This window comes from Lissotriton vulgaris, chromosome 2_1 (genome assembly GCF_964263255.1).
Source record: "Lissotriton vulgaris chromosome 2_1, aLisVul1.2, whole genome shotgun sequence".
Taxonomy (NCBI): domain Eukaryota; kingdom Metazoa; phylum Chordata; class Amphibia; order Caudata; family Salamandridae; genus Lissotriton; species Lissotriton vulgaris.
The window spans coordinates 1,825,507,075-1,825,533,481 of record NC_141687.1 but is presented as its reverse complement, the minus strand read 5'-3'; the positions used below and the strand labels follow the sequence as shown (position 1 = coordinate 1,825,533,481).

The 26,407-nt window shown below is 49.9% G+C and overlaps 1 protein-coding gene across 4 annotated transcripts in view; it reads right to left on the bottom strand.

Moving 5' to 3' along the window:
- Positions 1 to 26,407, bottom strand: part of UACA (uveal autoantigen with coiled-coil domains and ankyrin repeats) — a 403,907-nt gene that overhangs the window by 39,280 nt on the left and 338,220 nt on the right. For all 4 annotated transcript variants that reach the window (XM_086957925.1, XM_086957928.1, XM_086957929.1 and 1 more), the window contains exons 8-9: positions 19,523 to 19,704; positions 18,057 to 18,094 (exon numbers count right to left, since the gene is read on the bottom strand). In XM_086957925.1, the coding sequence (XP_086814051.1) occupies positions 18,057 to 18,094; positions 19,523 to 19,704 (220 nt within the window). The remainder of the gene's footprint in view (positions 1 to 18,056; positions 18,095 to 19,522; positions 19,705 to 26,407) is intronic.

Genomic DNA, 26,407 nt, shown 5'->3' with positions numbered 1-26,407 from the left:
CCTCTGTCCCTGATACTGACAGGACTTCCCTATAACCAGTTCTAGCTGGTTCTCACACTGCCTACACAAACACTTCAAAGACTTTTCTGTGTATAATAAGGGGCTGTGTCCCCTTCCAAAATGTTCTTGTTTCTGACTTGAATCTACCAGGGGGGGGGCGCTGCCCAGCCCCTGGATGCCTGGAGGACTCCTGGGGGACCCCTCTGCCTTGCCTGGGCTGAGGGGGGGACTTTGCTGGACTTTTCCTGATTCCCCCTAGCGCCTGGGAGCGCTTTGCCCTGCTTCCAGCGCTTGAGAGCGCTCTATTTCGCCTGTGGCGCTTGGGAGGCGCTTTATCTGGCTGCTAGCGCTTATGAGCGCTTTATTTCATTTATAGCGCTGGGAGCGCTGTGATTTAACCCCTCAGCGCGTGGTAGCGCTGTTTTGGCCTTCCGCGGCTGCCCACGCCGCGTATTCACTTTTTTATTTATTTATCTCGAGGGAGCCCACCCCTCGGATAATGATTCCCCGCCTGCCTGCCTAAGCAGGGCCGCTGCGCTGCCCGCAGCGACCCGGAAGTGGATGGCCGGCCGCCCAATCCTAGCGCGGCCGGCCGGAAGTCCCGCCCCCGCAGCCCGAGAGAGAGAAAGGGCGGCGGGGAGAAGAGGCGGAGAGGAGTGTTGGCCGCCCGGGGGCTCCCGTGAGCCGGGGAGTGCCCCCGGGGCCGCCAGGACCAGGCGCCGAATGTCGCGGGGCTCGCATGACCAGGAGGGAGCCCCGGAGGAAAGGTGGTGCTGTGTGGGGAGGTCGGGAGACCACCCCGCCTCCCCGGGTGGCCGAAGGAAAGTGCTGCCGTCCCCCGGCGAGGAGGGGACGAGAGAGACAGAAGACGCCGGCGTGAGTGATGGCGCGGGGCCCCCATGCGCTTGGGAGAGCCCCGCGGTTCCTGCAGCTGACTAGGAGAGCTGGGTGAAGAGCGGAGGGGGTGCGAGGCACATTGCCGGTGCCTGCCCCCACCGCGAACACAGAAGGTGTCGTGCTGCCCGCCCGGAGGAGCCCCGCTAATGAAGAAGCAGCCTGGTGAGTGAGGGACTGCTGGGGGAAGCTCTGGGCGGGTGCAAAGTGCAGCGCGAGGCCCCGGATGCTGTTGGGGCACGCAGGGCGGCCCCGGTTGACAGAGGGTCGCCCCACCGTTGTAGAGCCCTGAGAAAGGCTCTGAAGGGCATTCCTTTGTGTAGAGCCCCGAGGCTCCCTGCCCCCATTATTGTTTGCCGAGCCCAGCGAGGCTCAAGGTGCCATTGTTTGTAGAGCCCTGAGAGGCTCCCCGCCCAAACGGGTGTTTAAAGCCCCGTGAGGCTCTTGGGGGACACAAGTGGTTTCAGAGCCTGTGTGGCTCCCATAGTTGGCACAGTGCTGTTCTAGGGTCAGTGAGGACCCTGTCGCAGTTTGAAGTTTCCAGCTGCCCAGCAATTAGTGGGCAGCTGCACCGTTTAGGTCTTGGGATTTCACAGGTGCCCAGCAAGTAGTGGGCACCTGCTACGTTTAGGCTTGTGCTAGGACTGGCGCTGCATGGCAGCGCGCCCTGACATTGGACACAGGGCGTCTGAGCCCCAACAAGGCCAGTTGGCCTAGGGACTGCCACAGGTAGTGGCTTATGTGAGTTTTTGCGCAATTGTATGGTTATTGCATCTCTGAATGAGTTTTCTTGCATCATGTGGTATTCCTGCACCTCTGAATGTTTTTAGACATCATGTGATTTTTGCGCTATTGTATTGTCCTTACACCTCTGAATGTTTTAGGCGTCATGTGTCTCCTAGCGCTGCACCTCTGAATGTGTGTGTGATGCATCATGTGCCTTATTCTTAACACCGCTGAATGTGTAGGTTAATGCTGTGTCATACTTAGGTGGTTGTTCTTTCTAATACAGGTGGTCCTAGTGAGGCCCTGGTTCCCTGCGTGACATTCTCCTAAGATGTTTAGGGTTGCGTAGGTGGTACTTACCGGTTACCAGAATTACTGGCTGTGATTTTTATTCCCTAATTTCTGACAGTATTTCATTTCTACTAAGTGCTGATTCTGACAGTGGCCCATGTGGCCCTGTCTTGTAAATAATCCCTTGTGAATATTGCCCGTGCCAGTTGGCACAATGTACATTTGTGATTTCTATCTGATGTGTTTTTACAATACAAAAGTTATTTTATAAATAACCTTGTGTGGAGTTCCTTTTGTGGTGTGCCTAGTATGTTGTTGCTGTTGTGTGCTGGCGCAAATGCTTTACACATTGCCTCCGAGTTTAGTCTTACTGCTCGTGCCAAGCTACCAAGGGGGTGAGCAGGGGTTATCTTGGCGTGTGACTTCCTTGCCCTGACTAGAATGGTGGTTTCTGCCTGGCTTTGGCGTCAGCCTTAGCCTACCAGAAATAGCCAGTTCAAACAACGCCCAACACCCTGAAGAGGAGGTGTGCATTCCGACCTGTGACCGAATAATTACGCAGTATGGGCATCAACTACCAATGGGGCCATCCGTTTGCGCTTATAATCCAATGGGAGTCCAAGCGCAGAGTCATACGATCCTACGCGGAGGCAGCGCAACTCATCCACCTATCCACGACACCGCCGGCGAGTCCCTCCCAGCCCCATAGACAGAGTAGGATGCTGGCTGGGCCGGACTGGACCACAGTGCATCGGCACCGTCGTGCCTCTCCCATGGCCGGGCGCTCACCCTCCCAGGCCAGGCAGGACATTATAGCCCATATCCGGTCCCTGGAGGGGGATAAAGAAGAACCGGACGGGAACCCACTTACACCTTGAAGTGCGGGGCGACTGCCTCTCTCCTCCTAATTGGGAGGTCTCGCACCTGAGCCCGCATGACTCTGTGGGTGGGGACGCGTTGCAGCTTCTCACTCATCACCCTGACTCCAGATATACGGGTTGGGGGGCGGCGGGGGCTCCTCAGTTGTTTGACCCGTAAGACCGTCACAACCCCCTTTGGTCTGCCCCCAAGAGAGTGAAATCCCAGAGTGCGTCCAAACCTCCGGGTGCAGGATGCCCTGTAACGGGGTCAGTGTCTTACGGCCCTGTTGGCCGCGACTGTAATGCTCTTCTGGGTGGCTCTTTGGGCCGCTCGCTATAACTCTATTTCTTTTCTTTCTCTCTTGATGCTCTTTCTTCCTTTTTCCTTTTCTTCTCACGGGGGTTCGGGGAGGGGGTGCTGGACGTTGGTGGGGTATGGAAGGGTACGAGTGCAGGTCTGTAGTGTGAGTGATGTGAGAAGGATGGCTGTTGGGGGGCGGGGGGGGGGGAGTTGATGGCCTCTGACACAACCCAGCATGGCTGCAAACACACCTAGCCCTTTAAAGGTCCTGACACAACGTGAAGGGCCTTAACTCGCCCAACAAGCGCAAGCAGGTATGGCACTATCTCATCCATCAGAACCCAGACATCATATTCTTACAAGAGACACACCTTTTGCAGACTGACACCGCACGCATGGCACATCCAAGGTACCCCCTTCAGTTCTGGGCTGCAGCAGACACAAAGACAGCAGGAGTGTCGATATTGTGTAGGGCTGGCATCGGGAGGGGGGGGGGACAGACCCTTTCGAGGTGGTGATGGGCGCTTCCTCTGAGTGGGTGTGGAGGTGGGGCGCCGCAGCTTCACGTTGTGTAACATATATGCCCCTAATCAGGCGCAAGACCGCTACCTCAGAGACCTCTTGAGGGACCACGTTCCCTAGGGCGGGTCCTCGCTTATTTTGGGGGGATCTTAACCTGGTCTGGAGCCCGGAGCTGGATCGGAGAGAGGTCTCCTTCAGTGGTGCGGGGGCAATGTCTTCAGTGGTGCGGGGGCAATGTCTTCAGCGCTGCGCAAACAGATTGGGGACTTAGGGCTGTTTGATGCGAGGCCTGCTGGCACTAACCCGGAGCCACTGGACATTAGCGCATCAAATATTGGGAGCAGCCAGGCAGCTCATTGCCCTGTACTGGAACAAGACGGAAGCACCGCCCATTGCTGCGTGGTTTGTGCGCCTCTGGCATGTTATAACAATAGAGCTCCTTTCAGCTAGACTGCAGGCTCGCGACACACGCTTTAAGGCGGTGTGGCAACCCCTGGTGAAATATTTATGCACAGTAGAACATGCGCGACACATGCCCCCTAAGCTCCGGGCGCTGCGTCTGGTGGAGGATGCTGTGATCTCCCCTAAGCCGAACAGGCTACTGTCTTAGCAGCTCCAGTGAACGAGGCGCAGAATGCTGCAGGCAGCCCCATGATCCGGTGCCATGCTCTCCCCCCGCCTTCCCTGATGTACCCTAGGCTTTCTCTCTTCTCTCTCTTAGTCCTTTCCCTTTACTCATTCCTACTGTCTTCTATGCTAGGAAACCCATGGTGTCAGCGCGCTCTACAAATATCTAATAACATAACATTATGTATGCTCTGATGCCCTTCTTTCTGGCATTATGTTACAGTTTAGACCCTTCTGGTCTTATAGTTCTACCAGTTCTAGTTCTCTGGTTACATTCGGTCCTAGTGGCTGGGCTATCCTTGGCAGTGACTGCTCGGTGTACACTGGGTGCTACAATGTCCCCCCCGCCCGCCTATAACAACGCTGAAAACTAGCGTCTCATAATTTCCATACCCAGTCCTGAGGCGGAAGCCGGGAGCAGGTGGTGGTACGAGTTCTTGAGCATTTCCTACAATTTTTTTTTTTTTTTTTAATTTTTGGAAAACCTTTATTGGAAGTAAGAACAGTTACAATCGATACAAAGCAGAACATCATAATCAGCCATCGGAACAAAGTAAAACAGAGCGAAGCAATTATACCATGGCAGTGCAAGGCTCCGTCCCGCATATGCTCGGTTGCAACCCAGGAGAGCAGTGTTGTGAAGAAACAACAGGATTAATGAAGGTTTAATTTTAAAATAATGTAAAAGGAGCAGGATCTGTGGCAATATAAATAGATCAAAACAAATCAGGGGAAACTCAAGAGGCAGGATGATCACAAATCAGGAGAACTGGCAGTGGGAGGCAATGATTACGCACGGTATCAGGATAGTCAAATGAAAAAAACCCCGCAGCCCGCCCACCAACAAGCTCTCGATCGCCGTAACAAAGCAGTCGAAATCCTCCTTAATAATCGAGATAAGACAAGTGTACTAAGAACTACCACCACCAGAACCCAAAGAAGGAAGAATAGAATTAGCCAGGAACAAAAAGAATAAGAAGGCCATAGAAACAAAGGAAAAAGAAAAACCAAAAAGAAGACAGCAAAACCCCTCCCCCATCCCCCCACCCTGCACCCCTGCATGTGGCCATGGCCTACCCCCCAGCAGCGTGCCTGTCACCCATTATGAACCCGAAATATAGACAAGAGAACAAGAGAAATAAGGAGAGAAGAAAGAAAAGGAAAGGCAGTAACCAAAAGCCCACGATAGGGAAAGAAATGTGGGGGAGAGTCCCAGTGCGGGAACCCCAACCTCTCCCCCCCTTCACCCACCCTAAAAATCAGTCAGAGAGCAAACATACAGTATTAGGAGCACCCACTTAAACAGAATATATGAATCGCTACGCAGTCCAAGTCCCGCGGGGGGCATAGTGCACCCCACCGCCGCAGAAATGGCGCTCTAAGCACACTCGACTCAGACAGGTAATCAGGATCAATGATGCAGGTCCCACCCGCCCCAAAATGCCGGACCAGGGCAAATATCACAAAGGGAAAGAGTCATGGCAGTCCAGGAGTAACCAAAACCTTCCCAGAGTCACATGGAACGAGCACTCAGCCACCACCGATCTTGATCCACAAAGTACTCTGTCCCGTATCCGATCCACCATTAGCCATCAGCAAGTCATCCCAGGGAGCAAGTACGCCATGCCGCCGTCAATAAGTCATCTCCACATTGAGTCGCAGCTCCGTCGTGATAGAAATAGCCATTACCTCAATGGAAGTGACGAGCAAAGCTGGAGACGGTCACAATAAAGCATTGGTGCAATAACAATCGGGACCATGTCCCTCCAGCACCAGACTGTGGGTCCACGACACCCTAGGGAAAGTCGGTCACCATTTCACGGCCTCCAGCACATCCAGCCGCCGCCACATGGTTTAGTCCTTCGGATCGCCACTGTGCCATCAAGCAGCGCCACGGCGCGGTACAGGCAGGATTAGAGGTCTTCAGTCTCCTCCTCGTCAAAATGGCGAACTGCCTATGTACCAGCAATGGGCAAAGCAGGGCGCTCTTCCCCCCACCACTGAATATTGTTTGCGAGCCCCCCAAGCCCAGTAAGACACATTAATATCGTGCTCTCACCAGCGCCCATGAGCCGGAGATAAAACGGCAATTCAAAATGCAGGCATGCAAATTGCTCCAGATGGACAAAGAGCAATTCTCGGAGTCCGGCAGCCGACAAGAATTGATGGGGGGGGAAAGGAGGGTGGGAGGGGGGGGGGGAAGAAGCAAGCAGCCCAGGAGAAGCGTGCATTTCACCTGGAAAAGGCGTAGGCGGTATCGAGGGTCTTCTCAGGCTCCCTGGCGGGAGACCGGCGCTTCACGCGTCGATGTGTCCGCTGTTGTTGTGCTGGTGGCCGGGTGCAGCGAGACGCGAGGTCCCGGTCGCCGGCATCGGGCAGGCCGCCCTGCGCTGGAGAGCGTATCTCCGTCCCCGGAGCCAGGAATTTCGCCGGAGTCGGACGCCTCACCTCGGCGTCCGCTCTGACGCACGGAAGCTCCGCGCTCTCACGGGGCAATTAAGCAGATCAGGCGGTGAGGAGAGAAGGTCGGCGGAGCCGGGACTCGGTGCGACCATCTTGGCCGCCGGCCCGGCTCCGCCCCCGCCATTTCCTACAATTTTAATCCTTTGTGTGGTGTCACTTACTTTGTACTTTTAAAGCTGTTCTGTTAACAGTAAGACTTCTTCCAGCGCACAGCCGATCTAAACGCTGTCGCGCTCTCCACCCTCTTGAGCGGCCGCTGACCACGCCCACTTTAGGCCACCCCCCCGCCCGCCTATAACAACGCTGAAAACTAGCGTCTCTCATAATTTCCATACCCAGTCCTGAGGCGGAAGCCGGGAGCTGGTGGTACGAGTTCTTTAGCATTTCCTACAATTTTAATCCTTTGTGTGGTGTCACTTACTTTGTACTTTTAAAGCTGTTCTGTTAACAGTAAGACTTCTTCCAGCGCACAGCCGATCTAAACGCTGTCGCGCTCTCCACCCTCTTGAGCGGCCGCCATCAGCCCAGGCGTGCTCGCTGACCACGCCCACTTTAGGCCACACCCCCCCGCCCGCCTATAACAACGCTGAAAACTAGTGTCTCTCATAATTTCCATACCCAGTCCTGAGGCGGAAGCCGGGAGCTGGTGGTACGAGTTCTTTAGCATTTCCTACAATTGTAATCCTTTGTGTGGTGTCACTTACTTTGTACTTTTAAAGCTGTTCTGTTAACAGTAAGACTTCTTCCAGCGCACAGCCGATCTAAACGCTGTCGCGCTCTCCACCCTCTTGAGCGGCCGCCATCAGCCCAGGCGTGCTCGCTGACCACGCCCACTTTAGGCCACACACCCCTCAGCTAGAAATGTGCATGCACAGGAAGCGCAGCGGACGAGCGCAGCGGGAGCGCCGTTTGCGCGCCGAAGGCGCACCTAAGGCAAGCCCGTCTACGCCCGTCCGCGCCAAGACCGCGACAGGCGCAGGAAACTCTGCCCAAACCACCACGCACATCAGGTACCTTCCTAGCGACCTCCACCTACTACGTGGTAAGAACAATTGCTCCTGCAAACTAGATATGTCGAACCTTACCGGCACGTTCAGCTATAAACTCTGCCATTGGTCTTCCATCAAAACCCCAGCCCATTCGCCCACCCCCATATCCCTCCCCACGGCTAGCCAGTCGCACTTTAAAGGTGGGCTGATAAATGCCCGCTCCATGTGTAAGCATAGCCAAGACATAAGAGACCTCATCCTCGATTCAGACCTCGACTGCCTCCTGATAACTGAAACCTGGCTAACGGAAGATAGCAATCCGGACTTAGCCATTGCCCTCCCCCAGGGTTTTTCCATATTCAGACAAGACAGACAGAAAGGGAGAGGAGGAGGAGTTGCAGTAATACTGAAAAATAGTTTCACCTGTCACACTTTTAACTTAGACCCCTTAAAAGACACCGAAGGCCTTGGCTTCTCAATCAAACTCAACGAATCCTCGTCCTTCTCAGGTGGCCTGATTTATCGCCCACCCGGTAATGCCTCCAGGTTCCAAGACACACTGAGCGAGTCTCTGGGTCATCTTTTACTTAGATACCCACATTTCACATTACTCTGGGATTTTAACTTCCATCTGGAGTCTAAATCCGACCCACAGACCAACAACTTTCTACAGACCCTAGAAATATTCAACCTTCAGCAAACTGTTACCTTGCCCACTCACTTACTAGGGCACACACTCGACTGTGTTTGCACCAACTTTCCCCCTCTAACTACCCTACCCCCTGTCCCTCAAATTTGGACGGATCATAGCCTGATCCTGTTCCACATCAAAACCTTACGCCCACAAACCTCCAGTAAATCCAATCCACACTTTGACAATTCCGTCAACTGGAAAAAGATTCAAGAAATTCTCGTACTTAATCCCATCCCCCAATCTCAGGCCCCCACTTTCACTGGCGACGTTGAACACGACGCAAATCTTTTTCACAACTGGATCTCTCAAGAAATCAGAACACGGGACCCTCCTAATCGCCCCCGCAGAACAGATAAATATCCCAAAACCAATGCCCCCTGGTTCACCCCCGACCTAGCCACATCCCATCTATCGTGTAGAAAAGCCGAACGTCAATGGCGTAGAACGTATGACAATGCTGACCGTCTTTCATATATCCAACTAAGGAAAATTTACCATTCCAACATTAAATCAGCCAAAAAAATCTTTTATGTCAACGCTATTAAGGAGTCCAATCAGAAACAAAAAACACTGTTCTCAATAGTAAAATCGTTCACTCAGCCCAAAGCGTTACAACCCGAAATCCCCCCATCCCAAGATCTTTGTAACAAAATAGCTGACTACTTTGAGGAAAAAATCGACGCCATCCCAAAAAAATTTCCCCCTACACAAACAACTCAAGACTCACGCAATTCGCCTCAGAAAGAATCTCTAGGTGGAAGTCTTAAAAGTTTCTCTCCGGTTACCTTAGATCAAACCAGAGAAGTCATCCTGGCGTGCAAATCTGGTTCTCCCTCCGACCCCTGTCCCCCTAAAATTCTCCACCAACTCATCGACGTGGTGAATCCAATTATTAACTATATTGTTAACTCATCTCTTCGCACTGGATCTGTCCCTCGCCTGTGGAAACAGGGAATAGTCAAACCCCTTATGAAAAAAGCCAACAAATCCCCGTCCGACCTCACCAATCTTCGTCCGATCTCGCTCCTCCCAGCTCTGGGAAAAATCACCGAACAAATGGTTTACAGAGAACTCAAACAATATCTTGAAGCTCACAATGTACTCCATCCGCAACAATCTGGTTTTCGTCCCAATCACTCTACCGAAACAGCACTGATCGAACTTTCAGACTCAATAAAGATGCTGCAAGACCAGAAGAAGAATGCCATCCTCATTCTTCTTGACCTTTCCGCGGCGTTCGATACTATCTCCCACTCCATCCTGATTAGTAGGCTGACGGACATAGGGATTTCTGAAGTGGCCCTATCTTGGATAAAATCCTACTTAACCGACAGATCCCAAACTGTCGCTCTTGGTCCTTACCACTCCAAAGAGATGAGGGTCTCCTCTGGTGTCCCCCAGGGCTCCATCCTGAGCCCCCTCCTCTTCAACATTTACCTTATCCCACTTATATCCCTGATTGAGTCATTCGGCATACCTGTAACATCCTATGCCGATGACACGCAACCCATCGTACCCTTAGAGGAAAACTCGACCAAGGCAGAGCTAAACCTTAAAAACTGTCTGAAAGCTGTCTTCCAATGGATGGATATTAACCATCTTAAATGCAACTCCAGCAAAACAGAGATCCTCCCCATTGGAAGAAATACCATCTTCTGCCCAGCCCTCTGGTGGCCGGAAGACTCAGCTGCCCCCCCCCCCCGACCGTAACAACTGCAAGGAATCTTGGCGTCCTGTTTGACACAGACTTATCCTTCGACCAACACGTCAGGACTGTAGCGGGCCGATGCTTCGGAATTATAAAATCTCTAAAAAAAAATCTTCGACTTTTTACCGCTAGATTCTAGGAAAACCGTAACAGTGGCCCTAATAATCTCACGCTTGGACTACTGTAATGGTCTCCTTGCTGGAGCTAAAAAGGCTACACTCAATAAACTCCAAAGTGTACTTCACACCGCAGCCCGACTGGTTCTAAAGCTGCCCAGAAAATCATCAATATACGCAGCTCGAAGATCCCTGCACTGGCTCCCACTTGACAAGAGAATATTTTTTAAGATGCTGATTGTCGCCTTCCGGGCTTTCAATAAATCCGGCCGTAAATACCTTACCAGACGCTTCCCTCACTACAACCCGAGTCGATCCCTCCGCTCCTCCCATGACAACCTCATCCTACCAGCCTGGAACCTCATGCCCAAAAATCTTAGACTCCAAACTCAAGAAAAACCCTTCCGAAAATTGCTAAAAACTTGGATCTTTAAACTTCCAGATGACTACACCAAGGCAGCCATCTAATTCCCACAGCCACTACGAAGTGTTTCGATCCTCTACCTGGAAATTCAGCGCCATGATGCTCCTTCCGGAGCGACTGCTGCGCTCTATAAATACCCCCACAAATCACAAATCAAATCACAAGACGCGGCCGGCTCTGCTGGGTTGTAGGCAGAACGCTGTGTATAACGCTGTTATATGTGTGAAATGCCACTGCTTTCTATTGCATTTTGTTTGATGCGGCCGGCCCTACACGGGTTGTAGGCTTATCGCTGTGTATAAGTCACTTATCTGCGTACTCCCTGCTTAGGGGGTGAAATAAAAAGACTTGAAGTTTAAAAGACAAAAGCCTCACGGGACACTTGTGTAAGGGTTCGAAGGGAGAACCCATCAAGTAGGTTAAGACAAGATTTAAATCCCATTGAGGCACAATAAAGGGAGTATGAGGCACAATAAAGGGAGTAGGAGGGAACTTATTTTTGAGGCCCTTCAAAAACCTTAAAACCACAGGAGACTTGAAAAGAGACGGCTGATCCAACAAACAGAGAAATGCCGACAATGCCGAAAGAAAACCCTTGACTATGGCAACAGCAAATCCCTGCTGTGCTATAGAAAGAGCAAACTGTAAAATATCAGACAAACGAGCCTTCAAAGGGTCAACAGACTTCTCCCCACACCAAGAGACAAATTTAGACCATCTGTAAGAATAAATGGATTTAGTGGAGTCACGCCTAGCCGAAAGAATGACATCCACCACATCGTGTGGGAGAGAAAAGGAATTCAGATTGCCCCGTTCAATCTCCAGGCATGTAGGTGTAATGTCTGGAGGTGGGGTTGTAGAACCTGCCCCTCCATCTGGGAGAGGAGATCTGCCCTGAACGGGAGACGGAGCGGCGGGCGAGAGGAGAGGTGGAGAAGATCCATGTACCACACCCTTCTTGGCCAATCCAGGGCGACCAGAATAACTTGGGCCCGGTCTTGGCGAATCTTCGTCAGAACCAGACGAATCAAAGGTATGGGAGGAAACGCGTAAAGGAGTTGACTTTCCCAACTCAACTGAAACGCGTCCCCCAAGGCTCCTTGCATCGGATACTGGAGACTGCAGAATGACGGGCAGTAAGCATTCTCGCGAGTGGCAAATAGGTCCACCTGAAGAGTTCCCCACGTCCGAAAGACGTGACGAACAACCTCCGGGTGAAGCCTCCACTCGTGGTCGGTCGAGAACTGCTGACTGAGACTGTCTGCACATACGTTCAGAACTCCGGCCAGATGATTTGCCATCAGCCAAATCTGATGGTCCTGAACCCAGGACCAGAGGCGCAGAGCCTCTCTGCAGAGACACTGCGACCCCACTCCTCCCTGCTTGTTGACATACCACATCGCGGTCGTATTGTCCGTCAGGACTTGAATTGACCGACTGCGAAGGGAAGGGAGGAAGGCCTTGAGTGCCAAACGAATCGCCCGTAACTCTAGAAGGTTGATGTGAAGCAACCTTTCCTCTGGAGACCAAAGACCTTTGCCCTCCAGATCCCCCAGATGAGCACCTCACCCTAGTGTGGATGCATCTGTAATCACTGTGGCCACCGGGGGAGGCAGATAAAAAGGCTTTCCCTGAGACAGATTGCCTTCCACGCTCCACCAAGATAGATCCGCCACATTTTCTCTGGAGATCCTCACAGACTCCCTGAAAGCTCCGTTGTGTTGATACCACTGCCTGCGGAGGCACCACTTGAGCGCCCTCGTGTGCCAGCGTGCATGGTTGACCAACAGAATGCAAGAAGCCATCAGACCGAGCAGGCGAAGGACCTTCAGGACTGGAACGACCGCTCCTTTGTAAAATAAAGGAATCATTTCCTGTATGTCGTGAATCCTTTGAGGAGGGGGGAATGCACGACATACAGTTGTGTCCAGTACAGCACCTATGAACAGGTTGCGCTGGGAGGGCACCAGGTGAGACTTGGGTACATTTATAGAAAAACCCAACCGGTACAACAACTGAGTTGTCTCCTGCAGAAGCTGGAGCACTTTCTCCGACGACTCTGCTTTGATCAGCCAGTCATCCAAATAGGGGAATACTGGAATCCCCGATCTTCTGAGATGTGCAGCCACCACCGCCATCACCTTGGTGAAGACTCGAGGTGCAGTAGTAATTCCAAAAGGAAGGACCGCAAACTGATAATGTTGCGATCCCACCGTAAAACGGAGATACTTCCTGTGCAACTTCAGGATTGGGATGTGAAAATACGCATCCTACAAGTCGAGCGACACCATCCAGTCTTCTTCCAGCAGCGCCTGAAGAACCTGCGCAAGGGTGAGCATCTTGAACTTCTCTTGCTTCAGATAAAGATTCAAGATCCTGAGATCCAGGATTGGACGAAGTCTGCCATCCTTCTTGGGAATCAGGAAATACCGGGAGTAGCATCCCTGACCCCTTTCCTGCTCTGGTACCACCTCTATCGCACCCTTTCTTAATAGCGTATGCACTTCCTCCTGCAGAAGTAAGAGGTGTTCCTCCGTGCAAAAACCTTGGCAAGGAGGGTAATTGGGAGGAAATTCCCGAAAGGGAAGAGCATACCCATTTTCTACGAGCTTGAGAACCCAAAGATCTGATGTAACCGATTCCCAATGCCATAGAAAGTGGGTAAGCCGACCCCCCACCGGACCCGCATGATCCTGAATGGCGGATCTAGGGCTGCTTTTCTAAGGCTGGGGGGTTGGAAGAAGTGGAGAAGGAGGAGGCCTGGCGACCTCTAGGATGAGCTCTTTGTTTTCCCCTGTACGACTTGTACAAGGGATTCTGCTGCTGCTGCTGTTGACCTTGCCGATAGGTGCGAAAGGAAGAGCGACCAAATCCTCTGAACCTTCTGGTAGAAGAACCCCTGGTCTGAAGCCCTAAAGATTTGGCAGTAGCCCTACTGCCCTTAAATCTTTCTAAGGTCGTATCAGCTTTTTTACCAAAGAGTCCAGCACCATCAAACGGCAGATCTAACAAAGCAGCCTGAACATCCGCTGAAAAATCCGAAGTTTCAGCCAAGCTGATCTTCTTGTGGCAACCGCAGTACCCATGATGTGTGCCACAGAATCCGCAGTGTCCAGTCCACTTTGTATCACCTGACGAGCAGCTGCCTGCGCATCCGTTAGCACTTCTTCAAAATATTTCCTGCTGTCATCAGGGATCTTAGGTGCCAGAAGACACAGTGTATCCAAGAGAGCATGTACATATCTCCCCATAAGGCAAGTGGCATTGGTTGACTTTAATGCCATACTCTCAGAAGAAAAGGTCTTTTTAGCAACCTGATCTTGTTTCTTTGCATCCTTATCCCCAGGCACTTGAGGAAATGCACTCACAGTCTTTTTGGAACAGGCTGCCTGGATTACTAAACTTTCAGGTGAAGGATGAGAAGTCAGAAAAGCAGGGTCTTCTGGTGCGACCCTGTACCTTCTTGTCACACTCCTGGAAACTGCTATTGCTGTAAGTGGCTTTTTCCAAACTTCCATAATAGGCTCCGTTAAAGCCTCATTAAAGGGGAGTAACTGTTCCACCACAGAACTGGTTGAATGCAGAACCTCAGTTAGTAGATTGGACTTAAATTCTACTGTAGGTAGAGTCAAATTCAAACGTTCTGCTGCCTTCCTCATAACCATGTGATAAGGCTGAACGTCTTTTGAAGGGGCATCAGATACAGAAGGTAGCTCCCACTCAGGAGAAAACTCCAGGCCACTAGCCTCCGCCAGTTTATCGAAACAGTCATCCTCAAGCTCACCTTCTTCCACTTCAGCTTGAGCTTCTGTATATCTCTGCTCTTCTATGAGGCGCTGAGCCTTCCTCCTGGACCTTTCCTTCACACGCCACGCCGTCGGATCCTCCAACGACTCGGGAGCCGGAACCAATGTCGGTATCAAATCCGATGGCAAAGTGGCTTGGCCTCGAGGTCGACTCAGAGCAGACGACGTCGGTATCGGAGTCGACGACCTCGGCGGAGACGGGTATTGCCACGGCGTTGTCTGAGCCGGCATGAATGGCAAAAATGGAGCCGGAGCATAGGAGTGTGGAACTCCTAAATTGAAGGCTAGTGGACCCATGGGACCCGAAGGCGCACCAGAGGGGTACCATGCCTTTGAAAATACTCCATACATAGCGTTCAAAAACTCTGATGGATCTTGGCCAGGGGCCGGAAATGGTGGCTGAAGACCCTCGGGCTGGCATCTAGGTGGTTTCAAATTCGGCTCTTCCACAGGCGCAGAATTCTCACCAACCAGAACTTCCTCCTCATCCTCACGGGCCGGGGACGATGCCGGAGATTGTACAGGAGACTGAGCCGGAACCTGCGACTCCGAAGGCAAAGCCTCACCTTCCGGATCCAAGTCCTCCTCTGGAGGAACCACCTTCGAACGTACCTTCTTAGGTGTCTTCAACCTAAAGTCCGAATCCCTACTGGAGTGACGTCGGGACTCGTGTCTTCTTTTCTTACGCTTCTTCCTTGACTTCGAAGCATGGTCTGATGGTGACTTCGAAGACGACTCTTCTCGAGGGCTTGATCTCAACGCTGATCTCGACCTTCTCGAACGAGACCTCGAAGACTTTTTTCCCTTTGTCACCTCTCAGCTTCGCCACAAGAAGTTTGGTCTCTATCTCTCTCGCAGAGCCTTTGGGTTCATCTTCCGACATGAAGAACATTCCTCAACACCATGATCTGAACTTAGACACCAGATGCAATCTTCGTGTGGGTCCGTGATTGACATCATTTTCCCACACTCTCTGCAAGGCTTGAAGCCGGTCTTCTTTGTCGACATCGTGAAGGAAACAAAGAAACAGAAAAGCGAAGAAAATTGCAACAAAGTTACTAAGAGGCTACAGAGATTTCCCAAAACCGTTAGCGTCGACGACGCGGAAAAAAGAGAACTGACGTCATCACGCCGGCATGGGCCTATTGTAGTGTCGGTGACGTCAGCGGAGTCACGTGCCATGCCGAGCCTCTATGACGTCGCCCACGTCCACGTTGGCGCGAAGCTACAAAAAGAATTTCCGAATGTTGCTGACGCAAGGGGATATTCACAAGGTGAGGAATCCACTGGCAGATATATATATCAGAAAGACAATTGCACTCACGAATAATGCTAAACTGAATAGTGCATCTAGAATATGCACCCAGCTTAGTTTAGTCTGGTACTTACATTAATATCAGTGGCTACTAAAGGCATGCCTGGGACAGGCTGGCAGGCAGAGGGCATGACCGACGCCATAGGAGGAATACAGATGTTGACTCATAATAATCTTTCTTGCCCCAGATCCTGGACATGGGAAAGTTTAAACCCGGCAAAATGCACAGATTTAGAGCATCGTCTACAAATGCATGAGAAGGTGTGAACAAGCAGTGCATCTGTGTGTATGGTTCAAGCTGCTCTTTATCTGTTGGACTGTCTAGTAAGGAGTGCCTTAATCCCCCCGCATCCCAGGAACCAAGGGAAGCCCAGTCAGTTTACAGTCTGCTGTAAACTCGCAATCTCTGCTGCTGAACTGCCCACACTTCTCAGAAACTGACCGCATGTAAAGGAACCTTATACACTTTCATAGCTGCCTTGAACCGTGGAACAAGCGAGTGCCAAACCCAGAGCGTAATATTAGGGCCGTCTAAGAGTTCCGTTACTGTGGGCTGCAGAACAGCTCCTGGAACAGAACTCAATATTCAGATACGGAACGTCTCAGCGCTGAATAACAGATGTGCGTTTAGCTACCGAGCACAATGATACTCCTTTTATGACCTCTGAAGAATGAAAAGCAGAGTGGACCCACCACGGTTCAAGTGTCAACCTATGGCTGTGACGTCAAACATGGATCCCTGCAGCAAATCTATCAGCCCGGTGAGCCACCAGACCAGACTTGTGGGATGGAGACATGTGAAGGCAACCATAACTTTTGTTAAACTGAAGCACAAACGAGTCTAACTCAGCCACTGAGCAACCTCTACCAACTCTCACATGGCAGCGTAAAACCCAGACAGGAAACAAACAGAACAATCCCCCTAGAATTACTTAAAACTACCCAACTCAGACAACCAACTACAGAAAAACTCTGATATACTCTTTCATAACACATATCCCATAAACAGATTTCACGTTTTAGAAAATTAGACTGGCCTTTATTCCACTTGGTGGCAGTGTTACACAGTACATTAGGGTAAGAGAAAAGTTTGGAACAAAAATTGATAAGCAAAATATTGGAAACTAAGTGGAAGAGAAAACCAATGAGCAGTAAAACAATTATTATTATAAGTCCACTTAAGAAATGACGGTTTGTTTCGGAGCTTAAAACCACACCTAATCTGGGGGTATGGCCTAATTTGATTTGGGGCACAGCACTGTCATAGGTAGGTGTGCGATGCACATACCATATATAGAAGGAGGAGGTGTTTGAGGCAGCGACATCGGAGGATCAGCTGTTTGAGGATTGTGCGATGGTGAGGGTGGACACAGAGTGCTCAGAGCATTGCTCCTGTAAAGCTCCTTCTCAATTATTTCAGATCCTCTCTACAAATAAGTGAATGCCACTGATCCTCTCCAGTAAGATATCCCCAGGTTTCGGGGACAGTGGAGCATGCTTTGGAATATGTTGTTAAGACGCAAACACTTTCCATTTCAAAAGACTGTTACCCGTCATACCTTTGCCCCTATAGTTATTTTAAATGCCTTATTTTAACTTCATTGTTTCGGTCTTTGATATTTGCTGTTCCAAAATACACATTAACTAATGTATTCACAGAAAAGTTACCCATGAAAACTGTTGCTTTTCTCACTAACAGCCCAATGTTTCACCCTGATCTGAAAGAATGTATCCACATTCCATAGTTATGCTAAAAAGGGCACGCAATTGCAGGATTTCAGATGACGTGCTGTACAAGTGGATGACAGAGGAAGACTAAGCAGGTTAACCCAGTCTGTCTGCTCCCTGCATGCTTCGCAGGGCAAACCATACTCTGTCTCCAGTTCTACACTCGCTTTAAAATGATTGCACTCCTTCAGCCCATTCCATGCGGCTCTCAAGACCCATGGCCCTGGAAACTAAAGGGACTTCACAACTGCAGGCTGTCTGATCTTGGAGTCCATGGCCGCATCAATGTGACAGGGAGGCTACTTGAAGGAATTCATATTAGCTAAATCTACATGGTAAACCATTAAGGGAGGTGGGAAATATGAGAAAAGCCCTCATCACCTCCAAGGAAGGCAGTAACAACCTGTGGTCAGGTCTGAGTGAAGGACTGCAGGGGACGGACAAAGGGAAGTGCCATCACGCGTTTAAAGGAGGTACAATGGGAAGGACAAGCATGCCAAGCTGCTTTTCAATAAAACATTTAATTCACTTGCACTAGAGTCCTATACAGTCTCCGAGCACAGACAAAATTATGATTAAAGATGAATCTTACCGTGGGCAACTGCGGGCCTTTCCTGATCGATTCACGCCCTACAGAAGACAATAACAAAACCAACAAGTATAAATATTTGTGTAAAGCCGATTTTCCAGTAACTATCAGATCTACAAGTCAGACATGCATAAAATGCTACTCTGGAATGAATGCACTGAATATCGACGGACCCAACATCAAAGACAAAATATCGAAAAAAACATTGACAGCATTGACCGGTAAGTACGTCTATATTTTATGTACCCAACTGCGCATATATGTGCCTACGCAATACATATATCTTCAAGGTACGTAGATGTAGAGTTAGGAATAGTAAATCTACACTTCCCTCTATGCACTTACCTTTTGATATTTTGACCCTCAATATTCTGTCCTAGATACAATACTCTGGGGTCGATATTCAGTAGTACAATTCTGTGGAAATATCCATAATGTACACAGAACCTCGCTGTCAGCTGTAGCAGACAGCTAACATTGTTGATAGTGGATGCCCTTTCATTCTATAAAATGGCAAACTACTTCAAGTCTCAACACACACCAGACTAACCATCTTCACCAACCCCAGCTCTAGAACATGTCATTACCCAACTATAAACTGAACTCCTGGAATGACAGGTTCCATGAGCCAACACTCTCAGTCTGCAGTCCAGGGCCAGGGCCAGGGCCAGGGCATTTCATTTGAAAAAGCAACGCAATGTAGCATTTATAGTTTTTGACTCAACTCAGTAAGGTAACTTGAACTAAAGCATCTGGATACGACAGTTTGTAAATCAAAGAGGTTAACATATGAATGAATGAATGAAAATATTTATAGAGCGCGCTACTGCCCAGGAGTCTTAGCGCTACAGAAAAAGAGCAGACCACAATGCAATCAAGGAATTATTGTTGAGTAAAGAACCAGGTTTTAATTTCCCTCCGGAACATCCTTCTGTTCGTTTCTTTTCTCAAATGAACAGGAGCTGCGTTCCATAAACTACAAGCGAGAAGGGAAAAACGTTTTCCTCCCCATATAGCTTTCTTTATCTTGGGGAGTTTGACCAACCCAAGCATGGCCGATCTTAAATAACGCATAGGTGTATATCGGGAAAACAAGGACTGCACATCCTATGCCCCACCGCCAAACAGGGCTTTCTGAGCCAGGTAGAGTGATTTAAACTCAATGCGTCGTTGCGGAGCCAGTGAAGTTGTTTTAAGGCAACTGAAGCAGGGTGATGTTTAGGTAAATTAAGTAGGACTCTGGCCGCCGCATTTTGCATTGATTACAGTTTGGCCAGTTGTCTTACACCAGCTCCCAAAAGTATCGTTGTATGACTTGGGGACACAGGGAAGCCTGCATAATGTTAAACTTTCAATCAGGTTTTACTGTTTGTAATCAAAGAGGACACTTCACACCCTGACCAGGAGGATCACAGAGGCTACCAAATGCAAAAGAAAGCAGGAAAGTAAGATATGAACAATTGCTGCACCTTTACTAGTGTTTTCCACGGCAGCCCTGATCATTGACAAAATCTCCAGATTGTCCCCAATTCTGGCGTAGTAGGCGCTGTCGTGGCCCAGGGAATCCAGCAGGTTCACGTCTGCCCCATTCTTCAATAAGACTTCCACAGCATCCCTACAGCCGTATTCGCAGCCGAGCATCAGGGCGGTCCTAAGTGAAAGCAAGGTTATTACAGGGTGATTAACAATGTCCCCATGCTTCCACGCAGTCCAAAGAAAGATGGGAAGTTAAAACAGTCTACTAATGTAAGGGTACACCCTACTGGAAACAATTCCCTGAAGGCAACAAGAGAAAGGAAAGGAGAAGGTAGAAGGGGGACATGGAAGAGTTGGGGTTAGATGAGGAAAGTAGCGCGCTACTAGAAGGTCAGAGAGGAGAATCCGTAAGGAAGTGTGCAAAGGGATACACTGGTGGAGGAAAGACAGGTGTGGGAAAGGGATGAGGGTGTAACCAACAATCCATAGGAAGTGGTAGTAGGGAAGCAGAGGGGAAGCAAAGACAGTCCAGTGGGCTAAACAAATGTGGTGGATGGTAGAATAGAGGCGTTCACTGTTAAAGGAGGCAGTAGGATAGCAGCTGACATAATACAGCATACATCATGTTGAAGGAAGAAGCAGCAAATACTAAAAAAGGGATCACAAAGGTAAGAGAGAAGGTTCAGGAGACAACATTGTCATTACTAAGCTGTCAAGCTCGGGTTAGCAGCTGCCTAAGAAGCAGATTAAAAATCAGGTTACAGAGGGACATGAATAATCCCCTTAGGGAGGGTGAGAGTGCGCAGGGTGGGCAGAGAGGGGTGGAATAAAGTGAGGCTAGATGAAGAAAAAGAAGGGATTATTCTAGAAAGATTAAAGACACTGTTAAAGCAAGTGCACTAAGGCAGCACTTGCTAATTTCTGTAACTGTGCTGCTCAATGGACCACACTACCTCCGCATTGTGCGAAATTGAATATAGGATTCAAATATGAAGACAAAGTAGGCGTATAATGCCTTGTAATCACCTTTACTCAAAGTTCATCATCAAGTGCAACATTTGTGAAAATAACGGTTTTCTATGCTTCATGGCATGGTAACCAGTAACAACCTGGCATCAGTGAACTCAGGAATGAAGTTGTCAAGAAAGGACTTCAAAAAGGTTTCCATGAAAAAGTGAATTGTTTTCCAATGAAAGAGGTTCTGCACCACGTCCACCGAGGAATGACATCAAGCAGTTCAACACAATTGATGCATTTCTCAAGGTCAAACCTCTAATATTCCGTGTACATTTACATACATAGAGAGACTGGCTCTCAGTTTTCCATTATTATTCCTCAAAGAGGACTTAGCTCCTTCTTTGCATCTTTTAGTTCCGCTTACAAAATTGATGAACCTACTTTTGAACCTACGCTAGGTCAAGACTTGAAACGTTTCATGGAAGCTGTCCTTTTCAATAGCTAAAACTAAGCAGGACTAGTGAGATTTAGGCTATTTCTATTATTGCTGTTGTGGTTTTTGACAAGTGCCACTCTGATTAACCCTAGCTGAGTGAAATCATTCTAGCAACATTACCACCTAACAAGACAGTCAGCAGGTTGACTATATCCGCCTAGAAAAAGCATATTCTGCTCAAATGGATTAGACTGCATCTGCCTTAACAGGGGAAGACCCATTGTAGCAGCTCTTTTCCCTCTCTGCTATTCTACCTCAAGGCCCCATTCATTTGCTGTTTGCACTTTTACCTCTGCGAAATAACCCTTTTCTCCTGCTCTTCGCAGTCTAATTCCCCCCCCCCCCCCCCCCCCCCCTTACTACGTCAATCTATTCCTGTAAAAACTAAAAAGCCTTATTGCTTTAAACGGGCATAGTTTACCACGCTTCCATTTCAACTTGGTAGTTTTCACTACGCAAGTCGTTACACCGACTTGCACTGGAGGGCGCTGTTGACTAAGGAATAGTGTAAATTCAAATTTAAACATCATGCCTTCCATGCATGCTTCAACTCCTCTGCTTGGTCTCCTATCTCATTTGCCTGCTGTTATTGCGGTCTTAGAAACAGAAGAAACACTTTCACCATTCACTGCATTTTTAGCCTAGTCTTGTTCGTTTTTCAAGTTAATTCCTCCCTATTCCTTATTACAGAAACTGTAAGTTTCAAGTCTATTTGGACCGGTATCAGATCGGTGTTTTTCCTTGGTGAAAATGTGCACATTTTCATTAATTTTTTCACAACTTTGCTAATTCACCAATCTGGAAAATTACCAGTCATGGATCATCAAATTGCGACTCAAGTTACGTTTTCACTAAAAGGGTAGGTATCTCTTTTCTATTGCCGAGACTGGAATCGATTTTGGTATGGCTTCGGTTGTCCTATGTACTTGCCCTTCCTTCTTCACTAAGATAAATTCAGATTTCGGCCCATCAAGGCAGCTCATTTTCTTTTCATAGTTACCGCCATAGTAGAGCGGTCATTTCATAAGCTGGCTGTTGAAAAGGCTTAAAAGTTTTACTTCAGCAAAACACAAGATAGGAGGCATATAAAAGAACAGTTTCCTATCTAGATTCATGCACTATTAACCCGCTGTCCGCGGGGTTTCGCTTTTAGGGAGAAATAGGCTTGCAATGCTGGGAAAAATGGGTTACTTCAGTTCTGTTAGCAGCGCTTCGGAAATTATGCATGCTGCTGCATTAAGAGACGTAGACACTATCGTCAAACACTGCTACACGGTCTAATGTCAAGACAGATTTGCAGGTAGGGCAGATAACGCTGAAAAATCTGTTTCACTGAATCATGCAATTATTTCACCTCTCAGTTGAGGGCAATGCTTCCTTTCTATCGCAGCCACAGGGCACAAGTCCTAAAACAAGCAATGGTCTCGGCATTGTTAAAGTTAGAGCTAATAGCATTGCTCATTACCTTATTTTTATTTTTAAAACATAAATAAATTGCATTGTCATTTACAATGCCAATAGCTTAATCGCTCGCAAATGCGAGACCTATTGAATTTGCACCCACACACACATACAGAGCCACCCACACAGAGCCATTAACATAGAGCCACCCACACACACATACAGAGCCACCCACACAGAGCCATCCACACACTCACATAGAGCCACCCACACACTCACATAGCCACCCTCACACAGACAGAACCACCCACACATAGACCCACCTACAAAAAAAGCTACACAGAGCCACACAGAGAGCCACATACACACACAGAGCCACACACACACAGACAGACAGAGCCACACACAGACAGAAAGAACCACACACAGACAGACAGACCCACACAGAGACAGACCCACACAGAGACAGAACCACACAGAGACAGAACCACACAGACAGACAGAACCACACAGACAGACAGAACCACACACACAGAGCCACACACACACACACACAGCCACAAACACACAGAGCCACACAGACAGAGCCACACAGACACAGTGCGCCACACAGACAGACAGACAGAGCCCAACACACACAGAGCCCAACACACACACAGAGCCCAACACACACACAGAGCCCAACACACACACACAGAGCCCAACACACACACACAGAGCCCAACACACACACACAGAGCCCAACACACACACACAGAGCCCAACACACAGAGCCCAACACACACACAGAGCCCAACACACACACAGAGCCCAACACACACACAGAGCCCAACACACACACACAGAGCCCAACACACACAGCCCAACACACACAGCCCAACACACACAGCCCAACACACACACACACACAGAGCCCAACACACACACAGACACACACACACACAGAGCCCAACACACACACACAGACAGACAGACAGACAGAGCCCAACACACACACACACAGAGCCCAACACACACACACACACAGAGCCCAACACACACACACAGAGCCCAACACACACACACAGAGCCCAACACACACACACAGAGCCCAACACACACACACACAGAGCCCAACACACACACACACACACACACACACAGAGCCCAACACACACACACACAGCCCAACACACACACACAGAGCCCAACACACACACACAGAGCCCAACACACACACACAGAGCCCAACACACACACACAGAGCCCAACACACACACACAGAGCCCAACACACACACACACACAGAGCCAACACACACACAGAGCCAACACACACACACACACACCCATACACGTGTTACCATCCTTGTGGGGACTATGTGTGTGTGTGTGTGTTGGGCTCTGTGTGTTGGGCTCTGTGTGTGTGTGTGTGTGTGTTGGGCTCTGTGTATGTGTGTTGGGCTGTGTGTGTTGGGCTGTGTGTTTCGGGCTCTGTGTGTGTGTGTGTTGGGCTCTGTGTGTGTGTGTGTGTTGGGCTCTGTGTGTGTGTGTGTTGGGCTCTGTGTGTGTGTGTTGGGCTCTGTGTGTGTGTGTTGGGCTCTGTGTGTGTGTGTTGGGCTCTGTGTGTGTGTGTTGGGCTCTGTGTGTGTGGGGGGGCTCTGTGTGTGTGTGTTGGGCTCTGTGTGTGTGTGTTGGGCTCTGTGTGTGTGTGTGTTGGGCTCTGTGTGTGTGTGTGTTGGGCTCTGTGTGTGTGTGTGTTGGGCTCTGTGTGTGTGTGTGTTGGGCTCTGTGTGTGTGTGTGTTGGGCTCTGTGTGTGTGTGTGTGTTGGGCTCTGTGTGTGTGTGTGTGTTGGGCTCTGTGTGTGTGTGTTGGGCTCTGTGTGTGTGTGTTGGGCTCTGTGTGTGTGTGTTGGGCTCTGTGTGTGTGTGTTGGGCTCTGTGTGTGTGTGTTGGGCTCTGTGTGTGTGTGTTGGGCTCTGTGTGTGTGTGTTGGGCTCTGTGTGTGTGTGTGTTGGGCTCTGTGTCTGTGTTTTGGGCTCTGTGTGTGTGTGTTGGGCTCTGTGTGTGTGTGTGTGTGTTGGGCTCTGTGTGTGTGTGTTGGGCTCTGTGTGTGTGTGTGTTGGGCTCTGTGTGTGTGTGTGTTGGGCTCTGTGTGTGTGTGTGTTGGGCTCTGTGTGTGTGTGTGTTGGGCTCTGTGTGTGTGTGTTGGGCTCTGTGTGTGTGTGTGTTGGGCTCTGTGTGTGTGTGTGTTGGGCTCTGTGTGTGTGTGTGTGTTGGGCTCTGTGTGTGTGTGTTGGGCTCTGTGTGTGTGTGTTGGGCTCTGTGTGTGTGTGTTGGGCTCTATGTGTGTGTGTGTGTTGGGCTCTGTGTGTGTGTGTGTTGGGCTCTGTGTGTGTGTGTGTTGGGCTCTGTGTGTGTGTGTGTGTGTGTTGGGCTCTGTGTGTGTGTGTGTTGGGTTCTGTGTGTATGTGTGTTGGGCTCTGTCTGTCTGTCTGTCTGTGTTGGGCTCTGTCTGTCTGTCTGTCTGTGTTGGGCTGTGTGTGTGTGTGTTGGGCTCTGTGTGTGTGTGTTGGGCTGTGTGTGTGTGTGTGTGTTGGGCTATGTGTGTGTGTGTGTTGGGCTCTGTGTGTGTGTGTGTGTGTGGCTCTGTGTGTGTGTGTGGGGGGGGGGCTCTGTGTGTGTGTGTGTGGCTCTGTGTGTGTGTGTGTGTGTGTGTTGGGCTCTGTGTGTGTGTGTGTGTGTGTGTGTTGGGCTCTGTGTGTGTTGTGTGTTGGGCTCTGTGTGTGTTGTGTGTTGGGCTCTGTGTGTGTGTGTGTGTGTGTGTGTGTTGGGCTCTGTGTGTGTGTGTGTGTTGGGCTCTGTGTGTGTGTGTGTGTGTTGGGCTCTGTGTGTGTGTGTGTGTTGGGCTCTGTGTGTGTGTGTGTGTGTGTGTTGGGCTGTGTGTGTTGGGCTGTGTGTGTTGGGCTGTGTGTGTTGGGCTGTGTGTTGGGCTGTGTGTGCTGGGCTCTGTGTGTGTGTGTGTGCTGGGCTCTGTGTGTGTGTGTGTGCTGGGCTCTGTGTGTGTGTGTGTGTGTTGGGCTCTGTGTGTGTGTGTTGGGCTCTGTGTGTGTGTTGTGTTGGGCTCTGTGTGTGTGTTGTGTTGGGCTCTGTGTGTGTGTTGTGTTGGTCTCTGTGTGTGTGTTGTGTTGGTCTCTGTGTGTGTGTGTGTTGCGCTCTGTGTGTGTGTGTGTGTGTGTGTTGGGCTCTGTGTGTTGGGCTGTGTGTGTGTGTGTTGGGCTCTGTGTATGTGTGTTGGGCTGTGTGTGTTGGGCTGTGTGTGTTGGGCTGTGTGTGTTGGGCTCTGTGTGTGTGTGTTGGGCTCTGTGTGTGTGTGTTGGGCTCTGTGTGTGTGTGTTGGGCTCTGTATGTGTGTGTTGGGCTCTGTGTGTGTGTGTTGGGCTCTGTGTGTGTGTGTTGGGCTCTGTGTGTGTGTGTGTTGGGCTCTGTGTGTGTGTGTGTGTTGGGCTCTGTGTGTGTGTGTGTTGGGCTCTGTGTGTGTGTGTTGGGCTCTGTGTGTGTGTTGGGCTCTGTGTGTGTGTGTTGGGCTCTGTGTGTGTGTGTTGGGCTCTGTGTGTGTGTGTTGGGCTCTCTGTGTGTGTGGGGCTCTGTGTGTGTGTGTGTGTGTGGGGCTCTCTGTGTGTGTGTGTGTGGGGCTCTCTGTGTGTGTGTGTTGGGCTCTGTGTGTGTGGGGCTCTGTGTGTGTGTGGGGCTCTGTGTGTGTGTGGGGCTCTGTGTGTGTGTGGGGCTCTGTGTGTGTGTTGGCTCTGTGTGTGTGTGTGTGTTGGCTCTGGGTTTGTGTTACTATCCTTGTGGGGACTTGGGTGTGATAACACACTCACGCTGTGGGGACTTGATTGCACTGTGGGGACCTGAACCCAGGTCCCCACAAGGTAATGTCCTTTAAATGATAAAAAATGACTTCAGGAACATCTCTGTCAATTTTTACAACTTTTAAAAAAATTGTCTTGTGGGGACCTGTGTTTCAGAAAGTGTGTTTATATTTT